The sequence below is a fragment of the Xenopus laevis genome, chromosome 3L (genome assembly GCF_017654675.1).
Source record: "Xenopus laevis strain J_2021 chromosome 3L, Xenopus_laevis_v10.1, whole genome shotgun sequence".
Lineage (NCBI taxonomy): Eukaryota > Metazoa > Chordata > Amphibia > Anura > Pipidae > Xenopus > Xenopus laevis.
This window is the reverse complement of record NC_054375.1, coordinates 88311188-88332362: the sequence shown is the minus strand read 5'-3', so window position 1 is coordinate 88332362 and position 21175 is coordinate 88311188. Positions and strand designations below refer to the sequence as shown.

At 37.1% G+C, this 21175-nt stretch overlaps 1 protein-coding gene across 2 annotated transcripts in view; it reads right to left on the bottom strand.

The window, feature by feature from the left end:
• The window catches only part of usp6nl.L (USP6 N-terminal like L homeolog), an 83092-nt gene extending 62140 nt beyond the window's left edge, over positions 1–20952 (bottom strand). Inside the window, exons 1-2 of one of the 2 annotated variants that reach the window (XM_041585276.1) lie at positions 20728–20952; positions 16134–16184 (exon numbers count right to left, since the gene is read on the bottom strand). Coding sequence is in view for 1 of the 2 variants with exons in the window: in NM_001096431.1 (NP_001089900.1) it covers positions 20728–20731 (4 nt within the window). In the remaining variant the exon portion in view is untranslated. 2 annotated transcript variants of the gene reach the window in all.
• Positions 20953–21175: the final 223 nt, after the last annotated feature.

The following is a 21175-nucleotide window of genomic DNA, read 5'->3' as shown; positions in this document are numbered from 1 at the left end:
GTCAATCTCAGAGTAAAATGTTAAAATGTGGACTGTCTAGATCAGTGGTCCCCAACCAGTAGCTCGTGAGCAACATGTAACTCTCCAACCCCTTGGATGTTGCTCCCAGTGGCCCCAAATCAGGTGATTATTTTTGAATTCCTGGCTCGGAGGCAAGTTTTGGTTGTATAAAAACCAGGAGTATTGCTAAACGGAATCTCCTGTAGGCTGTAAATCCACACAGGGGCTGCCAAATGGCCAATCACAGCCCTTATTTGGCACATCAAGAACATTTTTCATGCTTGTGTTGCTCCCCAACTCCTTTTACTTCTGAATGTTGCTCACCGGTTAAAAAGGTTGGGGATCCCTGGTCTAGATTATACCACTTCTTTATCTATTAATTCCATTTCTAACATTATGGATGCTTCTACCCTTATTTGGTAAAACATCACATTAATTCCTTAATATATATATTAATATGTCACTTAATTCATCACTAAATTTGATTAAATCATTATTTATCCTTTATTAGTTATCACTGGGAAGCTGTTTAGGACACCCGGGCTTTTAACGCACTACACTCTTAATGTGGAATATTCCCTTATTATCCATTTTAAGTCCGGAGCATGAGAGCATGTGTGGGTCAATGTTTGTTATTCGGAATGGAGTGCTGAAATAACCGTTGAAATATATATATATATATATATATATATATATATATATATATATATATATATATATATATATATATATATATATATATATATATATATATATATATATATATATATATATATATATACTGTTGGTATAATGTTCTTTTTCTGAAATGCTGTGTTACTTTTACTTGTAACGGGACGTGCACCTTCCAAAAAGTTCAACTTTTGTCTCGTCGGTCCACAAGGTATTTTCCCAAAAGTCTTGGCAATCATTGAGATGTTTTTTTAGCAAAATTGAGACGAGCCTTAATGTTCTTTTTGCTCAAAAGTGGTTTGCGCCTTGGAAATCTGCCATGCAGGCTGTTTTTGCCCAGTCTCTTTCTTATGGTAGAGTCGTGAACACTGACCTTAATTGAGGCAAGTGAGGCCTGCAGTTCTTTAGATGTTGTCCTGGGGTCTTTGTGGCCTCTCGGATGAGTTGTCTCTGCGCTCTTGGGGTAATTTTGGTCGGCCGGCCACTCCTGGGAAGGTTCACCACTGTTCCATGTTTTTGCCATTTGTGGATAATGGCTCTCACTGTGGTTCGCTGGAGTCCCAAAGCTTTAGAAATGGCTTTATAACCTTTGAAATTGAACTCAGGTGTGATAAACCAGAGTTAAGTTATTTTTTAACAAGGGGGGCAATCACTTTTACACACAGGCCCATGTAGATTTGGAGTTTTTTTTCTCCCTTAATAACGTAAACCTTCATTTAAAAACTGCATTTTGTGTTCAATTATGTTATCTTTGACTAATAGTTAACGGTTTTTGATGAGCAGAAACATTTAAGTGTGACAAACATGCAAAAGAATAAGAAATCAGGAAGGGGGCAAATAGTTTTTCACACCACTGTATATATATATATAATATATATATATATATATATATATATATATATATATATATATATATATATATATATATATATATATATATATATATATATATATATATATATATAACACTATAACATACAAGCAAGATCCGCACTCTTGATTGTTGTGTGTGTGTGTGTGTATATATATACAGTTCAACGGTTATTTATATATATATATAAACGGTTATTTATATATATATATATATATATATATATATAAATATAACACTATAACATACAAGCAAGATCCGCACTCACAGGTCTTAAAAATGAATAAAAGTTTTTATTTTTCAAAGTGACTGGATTATATATATATATATATATATATATATATATATATATATATATATATATATATATATATATATATATATATATATATATATATATATATATATATAAATGGTGACTACTGATGTCATCAGTTATAAACGGTGAGTAGTGATGTCATTTTTGCCACATGACTCACTAAAACTTGTGTATTATAATAAATAAAGTACCCCTTGTTGGAAAATATGAGGATATTCAAAGTCACCTCGGAGTTCCATGACCTGTAAAAAACACTCGACCTTCGGCCTCGTGCTTTTATATGGTCGTGGAACTCTACGGTAACTTATAATATTCTTATATTTTACAATAGGGGGTATTTTATTCACTATATATATTCAAGTTTAGCAAGATATTTTTTAAGCCACTTATCAATATGTTAGTTCTGTATAAAAATAAGGCTAGAAGGGGATATATGCAGTACAAGCAATGCCATCTAGGTGGAGGAAGAGGTGCCCAACTTGGTAGATGGCAGGAAAATGTAGGATTACCTTCACTTTAGTAGCCCACCCAGTTAAAACAGACATGTGATTCCAACACTATTAACAATAATGTCCACTTTTAATGAAGACACCATTGTAAAACTTTCCAAAAAAATAGGTAACAGTCAGGAGAGAACAGCTTAAAGCACTACTGCACATGCGTTTCTTTGCTTGTTTGCTTAACATAAAATGCATTTGCAGCCAACAGGATTTATGCTATGCAAGTAAGTTAGGACAGAAGAACGTGTGCAGTAGTCCTTCAAGTCACACTGTACTGACTGTTTGTAATTTCCTGCTGCTAAACTCTGTATCAGCTATAAAAAAAATCAGGAGATTCTTTGCTTACTAAAATAAAATATGTTTGCAATTAACAAACTGCTTGTTTTAGTAAGTACTATGATACTGCCAATTCTTTGCTAAACGAGTACTCTCCTTTAAAGGGGTGGTTCACCTTTAAGTTAACCTTTAGTGTTATAGAATGGCTAATTCTAATCAACTTTTCAATTTGTCTTCATTATTTATTTTTTATAGTTTTTGAATTATTTGCCTTCTTTGCAGCTTTCAGATGGGGGTCACTGACCCTATCTAAAAACAAATGCTCCACACACACACACACATTTATTGTTATTGATACTTTTTATTACTCATATTTCTATGCAGGCCCTCTCCTATTCATATTCCAGTCTCTTATTCAAATCAGTGCACAGTTGCTAGGGTAATTTGGATCCTGAAATTGCAAATGGTAGCTGCTGAATAAAAAGCTCAATAACTCAAAAATCACATAAAAATGACTGCCAAATTGTCTCAGAAAATCACTCTCTACATCATTATAAAAGTTAATCTAAAGAGGAACAACCCCTTTAACAAGGAAGGTAACATTTTGTTTTTACAGAAAAGGTATCCAGCTGTTAAAGTTTTTAATGTTTTGTGGTGCCTGAGCGCCCACATTATCATGAGGCAATTTATTCAAAGCTAAACTAATGATTTCTTATTTTAGTTAATCAGATGTTTATGGTAATTAACTACATTCATAAGCAATGTTTAATCAAGTCAGTACCCTTTTAGGGGGATAATTTCTATTTAAATGAAAGTGTATATTTAATTAAAGAACAGTTAAAACCATTCACAGATTGTATGTTTATATTGTGTCATTTTCCAAAATGACAAGCAGCCAAGCTAAAATAAAATTGATCTTACTCCAAAGTCCAAACCTACAAAAATGAGAAATTGTTATATCTTGGCCTCCTGGGTACCTCACAAAACATTTAATTCAATGCACTTCCTATTAAGAGTTTTCAGCATCACAAAATCCACATGTAAAAAGTGTCTGCTGGTATTTACATGAGAGCAAGAGCAAACAAAAAGTAGCAAAGGAACCAACATGTATTTCATTTTTGTGCAAGGAGCAATAAATAATGTTTTCATTTCAATGACAGAGGAGGCTGCATTAGGACTGAAATCCAATGCCCTCTGCAAAAGCAAATGTCAGTGATAGTCCTCATTTGAAAACTGAGCAAAGGCAAGCAGTTTCAAATGAAATAAAGGATACAAGCTATGAAAAAAAATGCAGCACAGTCCTGTTTGAAGACAATTTCTGCTAAAGAACTAAGCAAAAGATCACTAACAAAAAGCAGACAATGTAAGACTTTGTATAGCTCATACCTTTCTTCTCTGTGGCTGCTCTTTGCCTCGATGGTGAGACTAGTTCCTTTACAATCTGAAAGACTTGAATCATCGTTGGTTAGCAGGACACGACGCCAGCTGCTCTTCATATAAAAAGCCAACAGGTTTCATTACTGAAGCGCGTTGTATTATTCCCTTCGCTCAAGAAAGGCAGGCAAGGAATTTTAGATCACGGTCTCAAAACAGGTTTCCTTAAATTGTTGTGAAGGCTTAGAGGCAACCTTCAGGAAACGAGAAGATGCACTGTGCAGGAGCTCACACACTGAACCACAGAAAGCTGCACTTTGCAGGAAAGGACCCAATATATCTGTAATCTTTTGAAAGCATAGATTGTTTCTTTTCCTCGGAGGTGATTATCTATCACCTTTATTAAGCCCACACAGACAACACACAATGATTTCTATCCAAGTGGCAACAATCTAGTTAGTCTTTGTAGTTTGCCACTCCATGATATTTCTCTGGGGGATGGGGGTTCCAGACACTAGAAAAACACAATTAAATAATCTCTCGAAAGTGTTACCAGCATTCAAATTCACACATCCTACACTTCATGTAAGCAAAAGCCCTAGAGCACTCCACACACACACCTCTGCATTTTACTCCATATGCTGAATGCCCATCCATGTTCAACAACATGTTCTTATGTCATTTCCACTCCAAAAGGAATTACAGGAACAATCCAACAACATACATGTCTTTAAAAAAACCTTGCAATGAATATGTTGATTGCATTTTTACCTTAGCAATATAGCCATATTATGTATAAAATAGTATTATGCATTTCCATACAATGGCTGTCCACACCGAAAAGAAATGAATCACTTTGGTGACACTGTGCAATAAATTAAATGTAGCTGCCCACAGGGGAAGGCATGTAATAAATTATGTGCTGTGTTTACCTTGCACCCAAATTCAAGGTGGGGTTAAAGGTTATCTTTTTAAGACATGCAGAAATAGGAGCAGATGATTATATGGACGTTATTCTTGTTTTGCGTATTCTAATGATACAGGAGGAGGTCAAGCAGTTGGTAAACCAAATCATAAACATTGAGGGACGACGTCACATCCAAGATAAACATCAGGTTTTATCGACTTGGAATTTGTTTTCTACCAGTCTACCTATGCTGAAAGGGTAGTAATCCTATATGAACTATACTTGTATTCACATTTATACAAGCAGTGCCTTGTATCACTGTTATAAAAAAATATTTTTAAGATGGAACTGAATTAAAGTGGTGGTTCACCTATAGGTAAACTTTTAGTATGTTATAGAACGGCCGTTATTTCTAATATCGAAATGAAAAGTCTAATTATTCCCCTTTCTAATGCAGCTCTGGGAGAGGGGGGGTCGCTTGGCTCTGTAAACTATTCTAAACTGATACATTAGTGGATACATTTCTTATCTTTGTCCCTGCTGAGCAGAATCCTTGAATTTCATTACAGGCAGCTGTTAGAATTGATATAATACAGTAGTTGCGAATACTCCAGAGATACTGCTGAAAAATGTATCAACTAAATGTTGCAAAACATCTTTAATTCTGGTGAACAATCTGAAAAAAACTGAACTAAAAAGTGTTTGAAAGATGTTGGTGACCAACTCCTTGGATGTTGCTCCCAGAGGCCAAAAAGCAAGTGCTCATTTTAATTCCTGGTTTGGAGGCAAGTTTTGGTTGCATAAAAACCAGATATACTGCCGAACAGAGCCTCCTGTAGGCTGTCAGTTCACACAGGGGCGAACAAATATCCAATCAAAGCCCGGTTTGTTACTCCCCAGGAACATTTGATGCTTGTGTTGCTCCCCTACTCTGTGTTCATTTGAATGCGGCTCATGGGTAAAAACGTTGGGGACCCCTGAGCTAGAGGTTTATGTTTTGACAATTTTCTCTAGAGAAAAAAATATATATATTTATGCAAAAATAGAAGTCTATGGCAATCACCTTGAATATAACACACCACAATTATACTCCCACAGTATTCAGAGGTCCGTGTTTTGAAACAGTAACGGTTTGCTGCAATACTGATTGTGATTAGCATGGACATGTTACTCTAGAGTCAATACAAATTATTAGCAAGGAGATTGATCTAGGCAATTTAACCAACTGTATATCTCTGGAACAATTTATTTCTTCCTTTTGATCAACACTGGTTCACAGGTTGGAGCTGAGAAAATACTGTACCATTCGTCATGAATCCTATTTTAGCACTCTTTCATCCATTCTTCTAATGTGCATGTATATATGCTGGGCAGAAGCACACATCACTGGCCATGAATCGATTCAGTCAGCACAGTTAATATAACGAATAGCTTCAATTCAGTCTTTAAGATCAATACAAGAATAGGTTTTACTTTAAATGCTATAAATCTGGAAACAATTCATTACTGGCTTGTATATTACCACAGCAATTAACTGAAAAGGAAAATCCTGTTTTAACATGTATCACGTAGAATGGGTGAAAAGAGGCATTATTGTGATGTTTACAGAGTCTTTCCCTCTTTAATTATTTAAAAATCAATTTGTGTTCTATCCAAAATGCTCGTGATGGTCTCCTATTAATTTCAACAGAACAGACAGCTGTGTGTCAGTTCAATATGGCAATATATAACCTGTGCTGTGATTGAAAATGATTGGGTTATAAAATAAACCAGTATTACTTTTTAATATTCATGTTTGTAGTCTTAATGTAAGGGTTATTAAGACATCTAATGATTTTCTGCACAAGTCCTATGGATACAACTGTTTGCTGTACACATTCACACGTACAGAGCATTTATGAAAGGAAATAAAACCCCTGCAATGTTCAGATCAACTGGTAGATTAACACTTTTCCAATGCCAGAACAGAATGGGTACCCAGTGCACAAGCAAGAAAAAGGCCACATTGTTCATGTAAGAATATGCCTCTTTCATAATACCACAGCACTGGGACAGCCAGCCAAATGAGTAATACTTGGACATGTGGGCAAGTACAACATCTCACTACACTGTCTACTAATGTTTCTTTAGTTAAGTTTTTAAAGTATTATAGTATAAAAAAATATTTTTATGAAGTTAATTTAGAGCTTGCAACAACTGAGATTTCCACAATGAACTGCAGTAATTTAATCTATAGAATGGAGTTTCTATCAAAGCAAAAACCTAAACTCGAGTCCCATTTAAAAAAATAAAAACAGAAATGAATTTAATTTAAAAGTAAAACGCACAGCAGAGAGTTGAGCAGAATGGCTTTTTTGTTGTCGTCGTTACAGGGAAAGACACCGAGGGGCCCATTTACTCTAGTGAAGGAATAGAATAAAAAAAACTTCGAATTTGGAGGTATTTTTTGGCTACTTTGACCACGACTATTCGACCATTCGATAGTCGAAGTACTGTCTCTGTAAAAAAAAAAAAAACTTCGACCCCCTAGTTGGCCACCTAAAACTTACGGAAGTACAATGTTAGCCTATGGGGAAGGTCCACATAGGCTTTCTAATGTTTTTTTGGTTGAAGAAAAATCGTTTGAACGATGGATTAAAATCCTTCTAATGGAACGATTGGAAGGATTCAATCGTTCGATCGAAGAATAGCGATATTCGAAGTGGAAGGATTTAACATCGACAGTTGAATATCGAGGGTTAATTAACCCTCGATATTTGACCCTATGTAAATCTGCCCCTGAATGTATCCTGGAGTGCAATGAAGCTCCTCTGACACTCCCTGTTTGGATGGAGGCATCGTGACTTCTAATATCCTTTTGAAGTAGAACCTCAATTTTACAAAATAGCATAAATTCTAGGAAAGAGAGAGAGAGAGAGAGAGAGAGAGAGAGAGAGAGAGAGAGAGAAAGAGAGAGAGAGAGAAAGAGAGAGAGAGAGAAAGAGAGAGAGAGAAAGAGAGAGAGAGAGAAAGAGAGAGAGAGAGAAAGAGAGAGAGAGAGAGAAAAAGAGAGAGAGAGAAAAAGAGAGAGAGAGAGAGAGAGAGAGAGAGAGAGAGAGAGAGAGAGAGAGAGAGAGAGAGAGAGAGAGAGAAAGAGAGAGAGACAATTTGAGAGAGAGAGTCAATTTGTTGAACCGGCACTTACCATCAATCAATCGAATCCCGGGTGCTTCTTCCACAGAGAGCATAAAGATATAGTCAAGAGCACTCACGGGTGTTGTGAAAAAAGGCTTTTTATTGGAGTGTTACAATCTACCCCACATCAACGTAAATGCCCCTAACTTGTTACTTACCCTTCTGCGCAGGTCCAGTCCAGGGAGTTCACAGGCGACATCTTCTTCCACGCGATCTTCTTCCTCCTTTGACCGGCGTTTTGGCGCATGCGCAGTAGGATCATTTCGCCGGTACGGATCTACTGCGCATGCGCCAAAAGTCACGCGCATGTGCAGTAGATCGTACCGGCGAAATGATCCTACTGCGCATGCGCCGGTCAAAGCAGGAAGAAGATCGCGTGGAAGAAGATGTCGCCTGTGAACTCCCTGGACTGGACCTGCGCAGAAGGGTAAGTAACAAGTTAGGGGCATTTGCCCAGCGGGAGGGGTAGGCCAGGGGGGAGGAGGGAGGGGGGGCAATACACGGGAGGGGGGTTAGCGCCGACGAGCTTTCCTTCTCCTTTAACTGGAGAAATTACTTCTGCTACAGAGAAGAAGAAGAAAAACAAATGCTCCCTTTAATTGCAATAATATTTACACATAACTTTAAACTCTTTGAAAACGAATACTGAATGTATATTGGAAAGCTACTTACATTTTGTTTTAATATACCAAATAACAGTTTTTGGGTGGTTACATTTAAACTTTAGAGTTCAAGCATAAATAATTGGGATTTGCAATACAAAACATATAACATAGTGCTTATTTTGTGGCATAAATCTCATACACTCTTCCAGACTTCATACCTCTAACAACCAGCCTTGTTTTTGGGTTCTTGCGTAAATATATACACATTTCTCCCTTGTCTGTCTGCAATAATGTCAGATATAATTGAGCACATCTACCTATTTGGCACAGGTAGAAGGGGCAGGCCAAATTGCATGGCTGCACTCATCCACCAAAGCAGTTATATATTAGAAGGGCCTGTGAACACTGAACCACATCCACCTCCCAGAAAAGTACATATGCTTATGCTTTTTCCAAACCATGTGTTACACAGGGACAAACTTAGTCACTGCCCAGCACAACAGCATGGATTTGCCATTATTTTTCTTCTTTCTGGCACTTGCTCTATTAAGACTGACTACACCTTTATGTACATCGATCTCCAGGGCCAAACACACAAAGTTATTTCAGTTTCAGTAAAGTTTTAGTAACAATTTCTGTCTGTCTAACCAGAAAACAAAGGCAGAGCTGCAGACTACACAAGGTTTTGATCACATTGTTAAATATTTCCAGGATTCGCTATACATGGTTCATGTCAATCAAGGTATTAACCAGCAAGAATAAAAAGATCACTTAACAGGAAAAAATATTAAATCTGTAAGCACATTTATAACTGAAAGCACTCTTATTTTTAACCTTTACTGTTATCTGGTTTTGACACTTGAAACAACAAAGCAGACGTCAGTTTTCCTTTAGGTCTGTTAATCAACACTTCTGCTACTTTGTTTCAGGATTCAGAACCCATAGAATATAGAGAATATAAAAAGCTAGACATATTGCTTTCAATTACTGCTCTGGAAGAAGTGACATCTGAGGGGTGGTTCACATGGCAGAAACATACCTGGGTTTACACATAACCAAGAAAGCATCATCAGAAGTTTTAAAGCAATAAATAACTAAATGAAGAGTATCACCTGCACGCTAGACCATGATCTTATGGAAAAGTTAATTTCACACAAAGAGGGTTGACAAATTCAGTAATTTTATTTGAATGTGAAAACAATTTTGTCATTTTGTGGGGCCCATAGCAAACCATGATGTAGAGTGGATCAGTCACTTGGATTTAAAATCTTGTCAACTTCATTGTCTCCCATCCAAACGTATAAGAGTTAAAGCAGAAAAGAAGGTAAGACAGAAAGATGCAAGGGTCACCTACTGTAATATGTAATATATCATGCCATCGGCAGAAAAAAAAATCACTAATCCACACTACCTCTATTGGTAGGAAAAATGATCCTGTAAAAGAGAAACAGAAGACAATTGATTCTGTCCCTCACCTTCGAAGTAGGACAAATGAACTGGGAAACAGAGGTGAAACCAACCTATACATCCATTCTGTCCTGCCTCCAGAGTTGAAGCTAAACAAAACCTGCATGGCTTCACATGAGGACCGTCCAGACAAAATTAACCTGCATAATCCTCATGCTGAAATATAGAATTTAATTGGCATAGCTGCGTATAAAATATTTAGTCTACAGCAGAGCTAACTGCTTATTAGCATAAATGATGGAGATTTATTAGGCCTTTGTTTATGCAAAGATATAGTGGTAATCTCTAAAATACTGTTAGTAAAAATCCAAAATACAATAACAATAAATACCTTAAAGGGGTTGTTCACCTTCCAAACACTTTTTTCAGGTTGATTGTTTTCAGATAGTTTACCAGAAATAAAGACTTTTTTCAATCACTTTCCATTTTTTTTTTTTTTGCCATTTTTCCAAAATCTAAGATTAAAGTTGAATGTTCGTGTCTCTGGAGTTTCAGTCTGGCAGCTCAAATAATTCAGGTGCAGATTTTAAACTGTTACAATTTTGCAAAATTTAGTTGATACATTTCTCAGCAGCATTTCTGGAATATTAGTATCAATTCCAAAAGCAGCCTATAATGAATCAGGGATTCTGCTCAGCAGGGACAAAGATAAGAAATGTATCAACTACTAAAATGTATCAATTTAGACCAGTTTACAGAGTCAGCAACCCCCCCCCTCCCAGAGCTGCTTTAGTAGGTGAAAATTTACATGTTACACTTCAATATTAGACAGTCACACAGATAAAATTGAAATAATGGGTAAAAGTCTTAATTTCTGGTGAACAATCTGAAACCAACTGAAAAAAGGAAGGTGAACAACACCTTTAATAAATGGTTAAAGGGGTTGTTCACCTTTGGGTAAAAAATTAGAATGAGACAAACTGCAATTGGTTTTCTTCTTTTTTTTTGTGATGTTTGAGTTATTTAGCTTTTATTCAGCAGCTCTCCAGTTTACAGCTTCAGCAATCTGGTTGCTATGGTCCAGATTATCCTAGTAACCATGCACTGATTTAAATAAGAGATTGGAAAATGAATAGGAGAGGCCTGAGTAAATAGATGAGCAATAAAAAGAAGTAATAACAGTACATTTGTATTACAGAGCATTTGTTTTGCAGGTGGGCTCAATGACCCCCGTGTGAAAGGTGGAAAGAGACAGAAGAAGAAGGCAAATAATTCAAAAACTATAAGAAATAAATAATGATGACCTATTAAAAACCGAATGGGTTTTTCAGGCATGAAGTAGATATTTCTGGTGGGAAGAGATTTATATAAATCGTGTTTCTTTGCAAGTGGAACTGCTCAATTTATCTATTGTATGGTAGATATTATAACCTGTAAAGCAGGGTGAATCTTTAGAGAAGCTAGGTTTAGAGAGGCTAGCAATTGAGGGCTTTCCATTTGAGAAATTGTAATTATATATATGAGTATATATCAAGGTATTTTACCAAGGTTAAACCTTCCTAAATCTTTATTATTCTCACGCTAGTATTATGATCACTAATTGCACATCATACGCCCCTCAAGCCCTAACCCGTGCTTGCGGAAAATACTGCTGACACAGATCCCTGTTTGCAGAAGGCATGGAATAAATGTGCAGCTCCAAGAGGAAAGGTTTCCTCCTTAATTAAAGGTAAAAAGAGCTCAAAAGAAAAAAGAAAGCATTTAGACAGCCTAAAGCTAAAAAAAAAAAAAAAAAAAGTAAGAAGAACCTATAAGAATTTGGATAATGGGCAGAGCAAAAGGGAAGTATGCAAAAAGGTCAGAGAATGAGAGATCATAAGAGGGGTGCATAGAAGTAAATGTGCAGGAAAAATATGAGAAAGAGTAGGTTGATGGTGTGAATAAAAAGAGAATAACGGAAAGTGGGAAGAAAAGAGAGCAACACCAAAAATAAGGGCTTCTGTGATGATTCATATTGATGCAGTTAGACCAAATGCTCCCAATATTTTGACAGTGCCTGATAAAAAAAATGGGATGCTTGCTGTTGTCATTTGAAAAAAAAGTTGGACAGTACCGATCAAAAAGAAAAAAATTCAAAATTATAAATAAAACAGTTTGAAAGATTCCTAAATTTGTACATTCTAAAATAGAAAATGAAAAACTTTTTCCTAGAGAATATACACTATACACTTGAAAGAGCCTGCACCATGTGACACAGATTTGAATGGTGACCTATTGTCAGCATTGCTACAGGCAGATTTTAGCCTAAAACTGCTTATCAAGTTTTGCTCTATAACACTATAATCCTAAAAAACAGCTTCAAGTGATACTACTATACTCCTTAAAGGGCCTATCTAACTTTACTCATTGACTTAAACGAAGCTCCCCCACAAAACCTGTTCATAGTGACTGAACAGGTTTTGTGGGGGAGCTCAGTTTAAGCTGAGGAAACCACCCCCTCGCCTCCCCTCTAGGGAAGTCCCTCCCTCTACCACCCTAGGCACTTTTTCATTGTTTTTCGAAGTTTTTATCAACTGGCCTCCCCACACAGTCAAATACCTGGCAGATCTGATGGATAATTTCACTTTTCCGAGTTCCACCAATTCCAGCTAAAATGCCAGTTACCTCCAACTCCCTTTTAAAATTTATTCAGCTCTGCTATGGTTTCCATGATCATTTGCTGATAATGTACCCTGATGATCTGTGCCCTTTATGTTGGGAGCGTGGAGATGATTTTTTTAACTTGTTTTGGACATGCCCCTATATTGACAATTTCTGGATCCAAGTAGTGTACACCTTTTCTCATAACCTTTAGCTCCCCACAGTGATTACACCTACTACCTGCCTCCAAGGTGTCACGGATAATATAACAACTTGGCCTTGTGCTAGTTTGAGAGTCAGAAAATGCTTTAAAGGGATACTGTCATGGGAAATCATCATCATCATCATCATCAGTTAATAGTTCGGCTCCACTGAAATCCGTTTCACAAAAGAGCAAACAGATTTTTTATATTTAATTTTGAAATCTGACATGGGGCTAGACATATCAGTTTCGCAGCTGCCCCAAGTCATGTGACTTGTGCTCTGATAAACTTCAGTCACTCTTTTATGCTGTACTGCAGGGTGGAGTGATATCATCCCCCTCGCCCCCCCCCCAGCAGCCTAACAATAGAACAATGGGAAGGTATTGAGATAGCAGCTCCTTGTTTGATCTAAGAACAGCACCCAATAGAAAAAGCCAGGTCCCACTGCGTCACATTCAGTTACATTGAGTAGGAGAAACAATAGCCTGCCAGAAAGCAGTTCCATCCTAAAGTGCTGGCTCATTCTGAAAGCACATGACCAGTCAAAATGACCTGAAATGGCTGTCTACACACCAATATTACAATTTGAAAAAAATACACTTGCTGGTTCAGGAATTACATTTTATATTGTAGTGTGAATTATTTGCAGGGTAAACAGAGTAATTTAGAAATTAAAAATACATCATAAAAATCATGACAGAATCCCTTTAAGCAAAAAAAAAAATGTACATGTGATTGCAAACTTCATTTGTTCAATGTTGCTATTGTAACCGTATTAAATAAAACTGCCTGCTGGAGAAAATAGGTTTCTATCTTAAGTCCAGAGACACACGCTATTTCACACAAATGCTATTTCGGGAGATTAGTCGCCCAGCTTAGTTTTCCAAAATTGCACAAAGTTGACGAAGAAGCGATTTGTCGATGGGCGACTAATCTCCCGAAATAGCAGCATGTGTCTCTGCCCTAAGAACTGCAAAGGGAAACTAAAGTATATAACAAACAAGCTTATTTTGATCTGATCAAGCAATCTAACCATAACTTTTTTGACTCAATTCCCTAGAACACATTCAACAAAGCACTATAATTTAGTTTGTCTTAGCAGTCTATGTACAGAATATAATACAAAAGACTTTTTTTATAATATTCTCCAATTAGGGATCACACACTTTGGGCTATTCTAGCAGGAAATGCTACCAGTTGTGAAACTGATTCTAGCTGCTTGAAGCATTTATAAAGAATTGGGCCCCCTCAAACGCTGTATTAGACCTAACTGTTAATCAAAATCGGTCTCTCAGCTCCTACATGAGGAGAGAATGAAGAGTGGCTAATGCAGAAAGGGTGAAAGTGAAGAAAGGGTACAGAATTTCAAAATTTCTTATTTCAGTATGATGACACGTATATTTAAGTTTTACTTTCATGATAGTTCCCCTTTAAGGTAGACTTTATCAGGAATCAACTCAAGTGTAACAATGCCAACAAAAAGGTATATTCACTGCTTAAACGGTTTGTTCACTTTCCAAACACTTTTATCAGATTGTACATCAAAAATAAAGACTTTTTTCAATTGGTTTTAATTTTACCACCAATTTTTCCAAAATAGAACTTTAACGTTTAATATTTTGTCTCTGGTATTTCAATCTGGCAACTCACTAATCCAGGTGCAGCTTCTGAATAGTTACAATTTGCTATATTTCTTAGCGGCATCCGTGGAATATTTACAACTATTGTATCAGCTGACTAATGGAACTCAGTGATTCAGAACTTCAATATCAGAAAAAACATTCACAAATAGAAAATAGAAAGTAATTGAAAAATGTCTATTTCTGGTGAACACTCTGAAAACAACTGAACTGAAAAAAGTGTTGGATGGTAAACAACCCGTTTAAAATAGAGGTAACATACATTAATGATGTGCGAGTCAAGAAAACCTCGACCCGCACCAGACAGGACCAGCCCGCAATGATATCACAAAAGGGGCGGCAGGTGAAAGTCTATAAAACAGGAAGCCGGCAGTCCAAGACGAGCTCCTCTGCCCGCCCGCTATCCCAAGACGAGCAGCGTCGTTTGCCAGAACCCACCCAACCTGTGATATCAGGCCAGCCCAAACATCACTTATTTACATATATTGTTGTTTATAAACAAATGCAACCTTTTTATACTTTTAAGTGTGAATACTGGTAAGTACCCAAAGGGGCAATTTGTGATGGGATTTACTAATTCCTAAACCTGGATTTAAATTTTTGGCCAGGTTGTTTTGCAATTTTACCATACTGCCCAACAGTCTAGGTACAGTATGTATGCAAAGTCAAGGGTCCGGTTAGATCCTGTTTCAACAATATATTTACTCATACAGTATCTCAAATTGCTGTGTGAATTATGAATTGGCAGATAAAGTGGAAACCCCCAGTTACCTGATATTGTCCATTAATTTTTTCTCACCAATATGATATTGTCCATTAATTTTTTCTCACCAATATTCCCCTTTAACTCAAAATCTATTGGAAGATCACAATCCACTTTTTTGGTATGGACACCACTGGTGTCAGACTTGGATTCACAAACCACAGATTACATGACAGTGGGATATACAAACAGCAATTCGTTAACAAGCACAGAAATACACAGTAAACATAGACGTGAGCAATGACATTTATCATTCCATGACACAACTGCAGCTTGAATAAACACAAGACTGAAAAGCTCTTTCAGATCCAACATACAGGCATGCAAATAAAAGAAATCAAATTAATATTCTTATCTGGCTTCTGTGTTTCTCCATGCAATATCAATTACAGAGGTACTACAAAGGCACTATGGGGTTAATTAAAATCCACATCGCAAATCATCACGCATCTTGCTGAAAAGTATTATTTCATAAGTGTAACATAGCACACAGCAATCTTATTGTTATGAGGAAGCTTCAAAATAATGCCCTTTATAAACAAGATACAAACCCTCTCTTGTGTTTACTGATCTCAGTAATCCCACACAGTGCCCAGTGCAGTTCCCCCTCTCACTCTGTCCTCATGCTATTTTACCAACAAACAAACTTCCACAGACGGGACAAGACATTTACTACACAAAACAAATACAAATTGTATTTTGAGAATATCCACAGATGCAAAAACACACTACAGCACACAGTGCTGTTAGTGAGATGCGTGCAGTTTGAAGAATTTATATACCTTTATTTTATTGCAAAGATTTGGATCACCACCAACAACAAACCCCCAGGCCTGAAAAAGAGGGATATTTACATGACAAATTATAGACGAGAATGCAGGAAAGGAAATTTAATGCCTATACAGAAGCATTTCCAATGCAGTGTAATCTAAGATGACTGCATTAACAAAAAAAAAAAGTTAAATAAAACCACCCAGGAACGCCTACACACAATTTAAAAAAAACAGACAATGGCAAGGTTAACAGTTTCAACATCAACAAAACAATACATATAAAAATAAGTGAAATGTACACAAGTTGCAATAAAACAGTGCATATAGAAATAAGTTGCATTTATATTTAAGTGCAGTGTAAATGTGCATAGACACCCAGATGAGCCATAATGTGCAGCTATTTTTTTTACTGAATCCACCAGTGACATTAGAGATGATGTAACCCAAGCGGTGCAAAAGAAAAAAAAATCTGAAAAAGAAAGTGAAGGATGACTTTCAGTCTGCTGCAAGGTGGAACAATATGTGCCCAACACTGATCCTAACTCATTCAGGAAAGATTTAATTTAAACCAAACAGAAACGTGTGTTCAGGACCAACCCACTCACGATAACCAAATTAGTAGATACAACAGTGTTTTAGCTGTATTTTACATCAACCCTCACACTGAATCTGCTGTTTAATTACATTTATCTACCCTGACAGGCTGGACTTTCAATCTCAAAACAGGTTTTTTTTTTTTACAAAAAAAAAAAAAATTGTCTTAGTATTTAGCCATAGGATGCATACGAAAATCCCAGGATTTACACACAACAAATGTAGCACACAAGGTACTTCACAATAGTACCACATTTTAATATATAGAACAGTGGCTTACAAATACTTTAGTTTAAGGTCAAACCCTAACTGGCCTTAAAGCTGAGCTCCCCTTGCAATTGCTACAAGCCCCTCCATGGGGCCTGTCCCACAGATTGGGAACAACTGGTCTAGATCCACCAGCCACAACTACTACTTCCATGATGCAGCCAAAGTCTATTCCCTATATATGGGTCCTGAGTTCTCAACATATTAGCCATATCTACAAATCTTTTTTTAATTTTTCTTTGAGATTATATGACGATCTCTTGACAAAGCTTTGCACTGATGCATAATAAGTACTCTCTTCCGAGTATGCTTAGAGAGCATAGGTATGAGTATTTTTTTCTACCTTGAAAATGTAGTTCAAAGTTCTGTTGAGAATATAAAGCTTAAGTTCACAACATGTAACTGGTTAGCTAATGGCCAGAAGAAAGTTTGGAAGTTTACATTGATGGTGACAGGCAAATGGCTTTGGAGGAGAGTCTCAACCGGTACTTATGTATGTCCCAGGATGCATAAGGAGTAACTAGTGTCAGAGCACCTTTGCCAAAGCAGCTAAATAGCTGATAAAATAATGCACCTAAGCCTATTCTTAAATCTTTATGACACATCGCAAATGTTATGCATCAACAAGTCAGAGCTATAATCACATCTGCGTGCATATTTTTGGAATTACAGGTATGGGACCTATTATCCAGAATGCTCGGGAGCTGGGGCTTTCCGGATAACAGGTCTTTCCGTAATTTGGATCTTCACACCTTAAGACTACTAGAAAATCATGTAAACATTAAATAAACCCAATAGGCTGGTTTTGGTTCCAAGAAGGATTAATTATAACTTAGTTGGGATCAAGTACAAGCTACTGTTTATTACTATGGAGAAAAAGAAATTTGTTTTTAAAAATTTTAATTCTTTTATTATAATGGAGTCTATGGGAGACGGCCTTTCCGTAAATCGGAATTTTCTGGATAACAGGTTTCCGGATAACGGATCCCATACCTGTACATGACTACACTTATGTTCAATGCATTCTTTTTCTTATCCTATTAAAAACCACCTGCCTAGTAGCATTCATTATGGTTGTATCTGTATTTCATGCTTAGTTGGAAAACCAACTTCTTTGAACAATATCTAAAAAAATTGTCTAATGAGATGAATGAGTCCTTACTGTTAAGCAATTAATTGCACTAATTACCTACATTCCCAACATTTATACCCCAAAGGTCTATTTCCTCCTGTAACAGCAGGTGTTTGTTTTCGCCTTGGAGACATGCTAACACACATCTGGGTTTGTATAGTTCAGCTTATGTACTTCTACACATTAATAAACGAAAGGTGATTAAGACTCTGAACAATAACAGATATTGTTGTAGTGGATGCCGTAACATCTGAACGTCATACAACCTCCATTTAATTCCTGCATATTTTTCCTTTTATATCATTGTGCACGTAAAGAGAAATTCCTCTCGTGTGACGTTTTATATCATTGTGCACGTAAAGAGAAATTCCTCTCGTGTGACGTTTTGACTGGGTGTTAGCCCGGCCCAACACTACTGATCATCAACATAGCACTTGTGCAATAAGAGCAGCATTAAGCGCAGCGTCAAGAACTGTGCATAAATGCACAAACAGAAATCCAGTTTGCTGGCATGAATCATCAAGCTGGAATGCCAAGTAGAACGACCAAAGTTTTTGTCAGCAAGGGTGCAGCAAAGGGATAGTGGTACAGGCAGTAAGCAGATGAAAAATCTAATTTGGAGCGACACTGCAAGCAAACTATACGAATGATACAAAGAACAATTTTATTTGTAGATAATGTAAGTAGCAATTTATGCCTTCTTCGGGAGCCTGCTGACACTTGGGGGCAGATTTATCAAAGGTCGAAGTTAAAAACACTTCGAACTTCGAATTCAAAAAGAACTACCGAATGGAGGTCGAAGTTTTTTGGGGTCGAAGTGGTCCGAATTCAGCCTACTTCGATCGAAGTTTTTCAACTTTGACCTTCAATCTCCCCCAGTTGCCTCCGTACAGGTTCTAGGAGGTCCCCCATAGACTAAAACAGCACTTCGGCAGCTTTTAGCTGGTGAAGGGTCGAAGTCAAGTTTTAAAGTTTTTCTTCGAATTTCGAAGTTTTTTCAAATTCAAATCGAAGTTGGACTATTATTCAATGGTCGAAGTACCCAGAAATTACTTCGGAAACTTCGAAAATTCACTTGGGGGCAGATTCACTAAGGGTCGAATTTCGAAGTAAAAAATACTTCGAAATTCGACCCTCGAATTGAAATCCTTCGACTTCGAATATCGAAGTCGAAGGATTTAGCGCTAAACGTTCGTTCGATCGATCGAAGGATTCGAAGGATTTTAATCCAACGATCGAAGGAAAATCCTTCGATCAAAAAAAGTTTAGCAAGCCTATGGGGACCTTCCCCATAGGCTAACATTGACTTCGGTAGGTTTTATCTGCCGAAGTAGGGGGTCGAAGTTTTTTTTAAAGGGAAAGTACTTCGACTATCGAATGGTCGAATAGTCGAACGATTTTTCGTTCGAATCGAAGTCGAAGGTCGAAGTAGCCCATTCGATGGTCGAAGTACCCAAAAAATACTTCGAAATTCGAAGTATTTTTCATTCGAATCCTTCACTCGAGCTTAGTGAATCGGCCCCTTAGATTTTTAATAAAAATTTTTATCCAATCAGATCATTAATTGGTAGTTTGCAATTCTGGAACATTTAATTTCTTCGCATTAAACAATAGAATTTGTTATATTTAGCAAACATTCTAAAAGGGTCAGGCAGATATACACTGCAATAAAGGTAATTAAAGAACCACGTAACAGATATTAAACAGGGAGTTGGTACCTCATTTAGCCGTATGATCGGAGTGTATAAGAATGTAAGTGTATCTAAACCTCAGTAGTCTGACAGAATGACTACTTCTGGACTACTTCTTTCCTTTACAACTAAGCTACTTCCTCTTTTAATGTTAAATACTTCCATTTTCAATCAACGAAGAACAAGGGTGTTCTGCAAAGATGAATTTAACTCCATGAGCTGGTCTATTGACATAGCAGCTAAACTATACCCGTGCAATCAGATCTTTGCATTCATTTCATAACTTGTATCTGAACGATGAGTTAAGAGCATCTGCGCTGGTAGATGTATTGAAACCATAGTCAGAACTACACGCTATTAATTTGCAAATCAAACTACTTGCACAACACAGTCACAGGGCTGAAGTATTTTAGCAGAGCCTTTATGAAAACAACGAGTATTTAAGTCGTTTCTGTAGTTAGGGTCTACACACACAGGCAGATCTTTCAGGAGACTGGAAATAAAACAGATTTCAGCTTCCTCAGTTAGCAAGGGATTTGCCCCGTTGTCATGGTAACCTGGTGTAAATATCTTCATTGCCAGCAAATAAACTATCCTAATGCAGTCCAATATAGAAAGCACTATGGACTATAAAAACTTCCAGCCTGCGATTCTGACACTATAGTTGAATTACAACATTCAAGAATTCCCAACAACCAGGCGCAAGTAGTTGCCCTTTAACAACAATCCTTCTTCGTGAAGCGAGCAGTTGAAACTAGTATCCTTTGGGATATATGGGCACCCTTGTGTCTTGTGTAGAATCATTGCCCGCCCCTCACCTGTCAGTCATTCTCCAGTAACTCTTTTGCTGAACTCAGCAATACTACACAATACCAACAAACTCTTTAGAAACGCGCAGCATTTGCCCAACTCTACTTACTCATGGCTGGAGGAAGAAGAAGCACAGTTCTATGAAGGAGTTCTTAGTTCTTAGTTTCTACCGGTTTCCCAGGTTCTCCACCACCCGTGCCGGACATCCCAGCCTTCTCCCAGCGTCTTCCGGTCCGCCCACCGTAATGCTGTGGACCAGCTTCCGCATCGCATAGTGACGCCACGCCCGTTGAGTGACGAAAGGCACCACGCCCCTGTCCAGCCGCATTGGTTGGGACTAGAGATCAGAAACTCTGAGGCTGTGGCTTGTGTTATGTAGGATGATGAGCAATTCTAATTATGGCTAATTATAGAAAGAGTTGCCTAATCCTCTTTATCGCTCGAGAGTATATAGGCAGTAATCTCCCTAAAACAAATATGGAAGCATGTGTTTAGCTGTTTGCTTCCTCATTCCTTGCGTAAGTAGTAGTAATAGAAGCAGAAGCAGGCTGTTTATA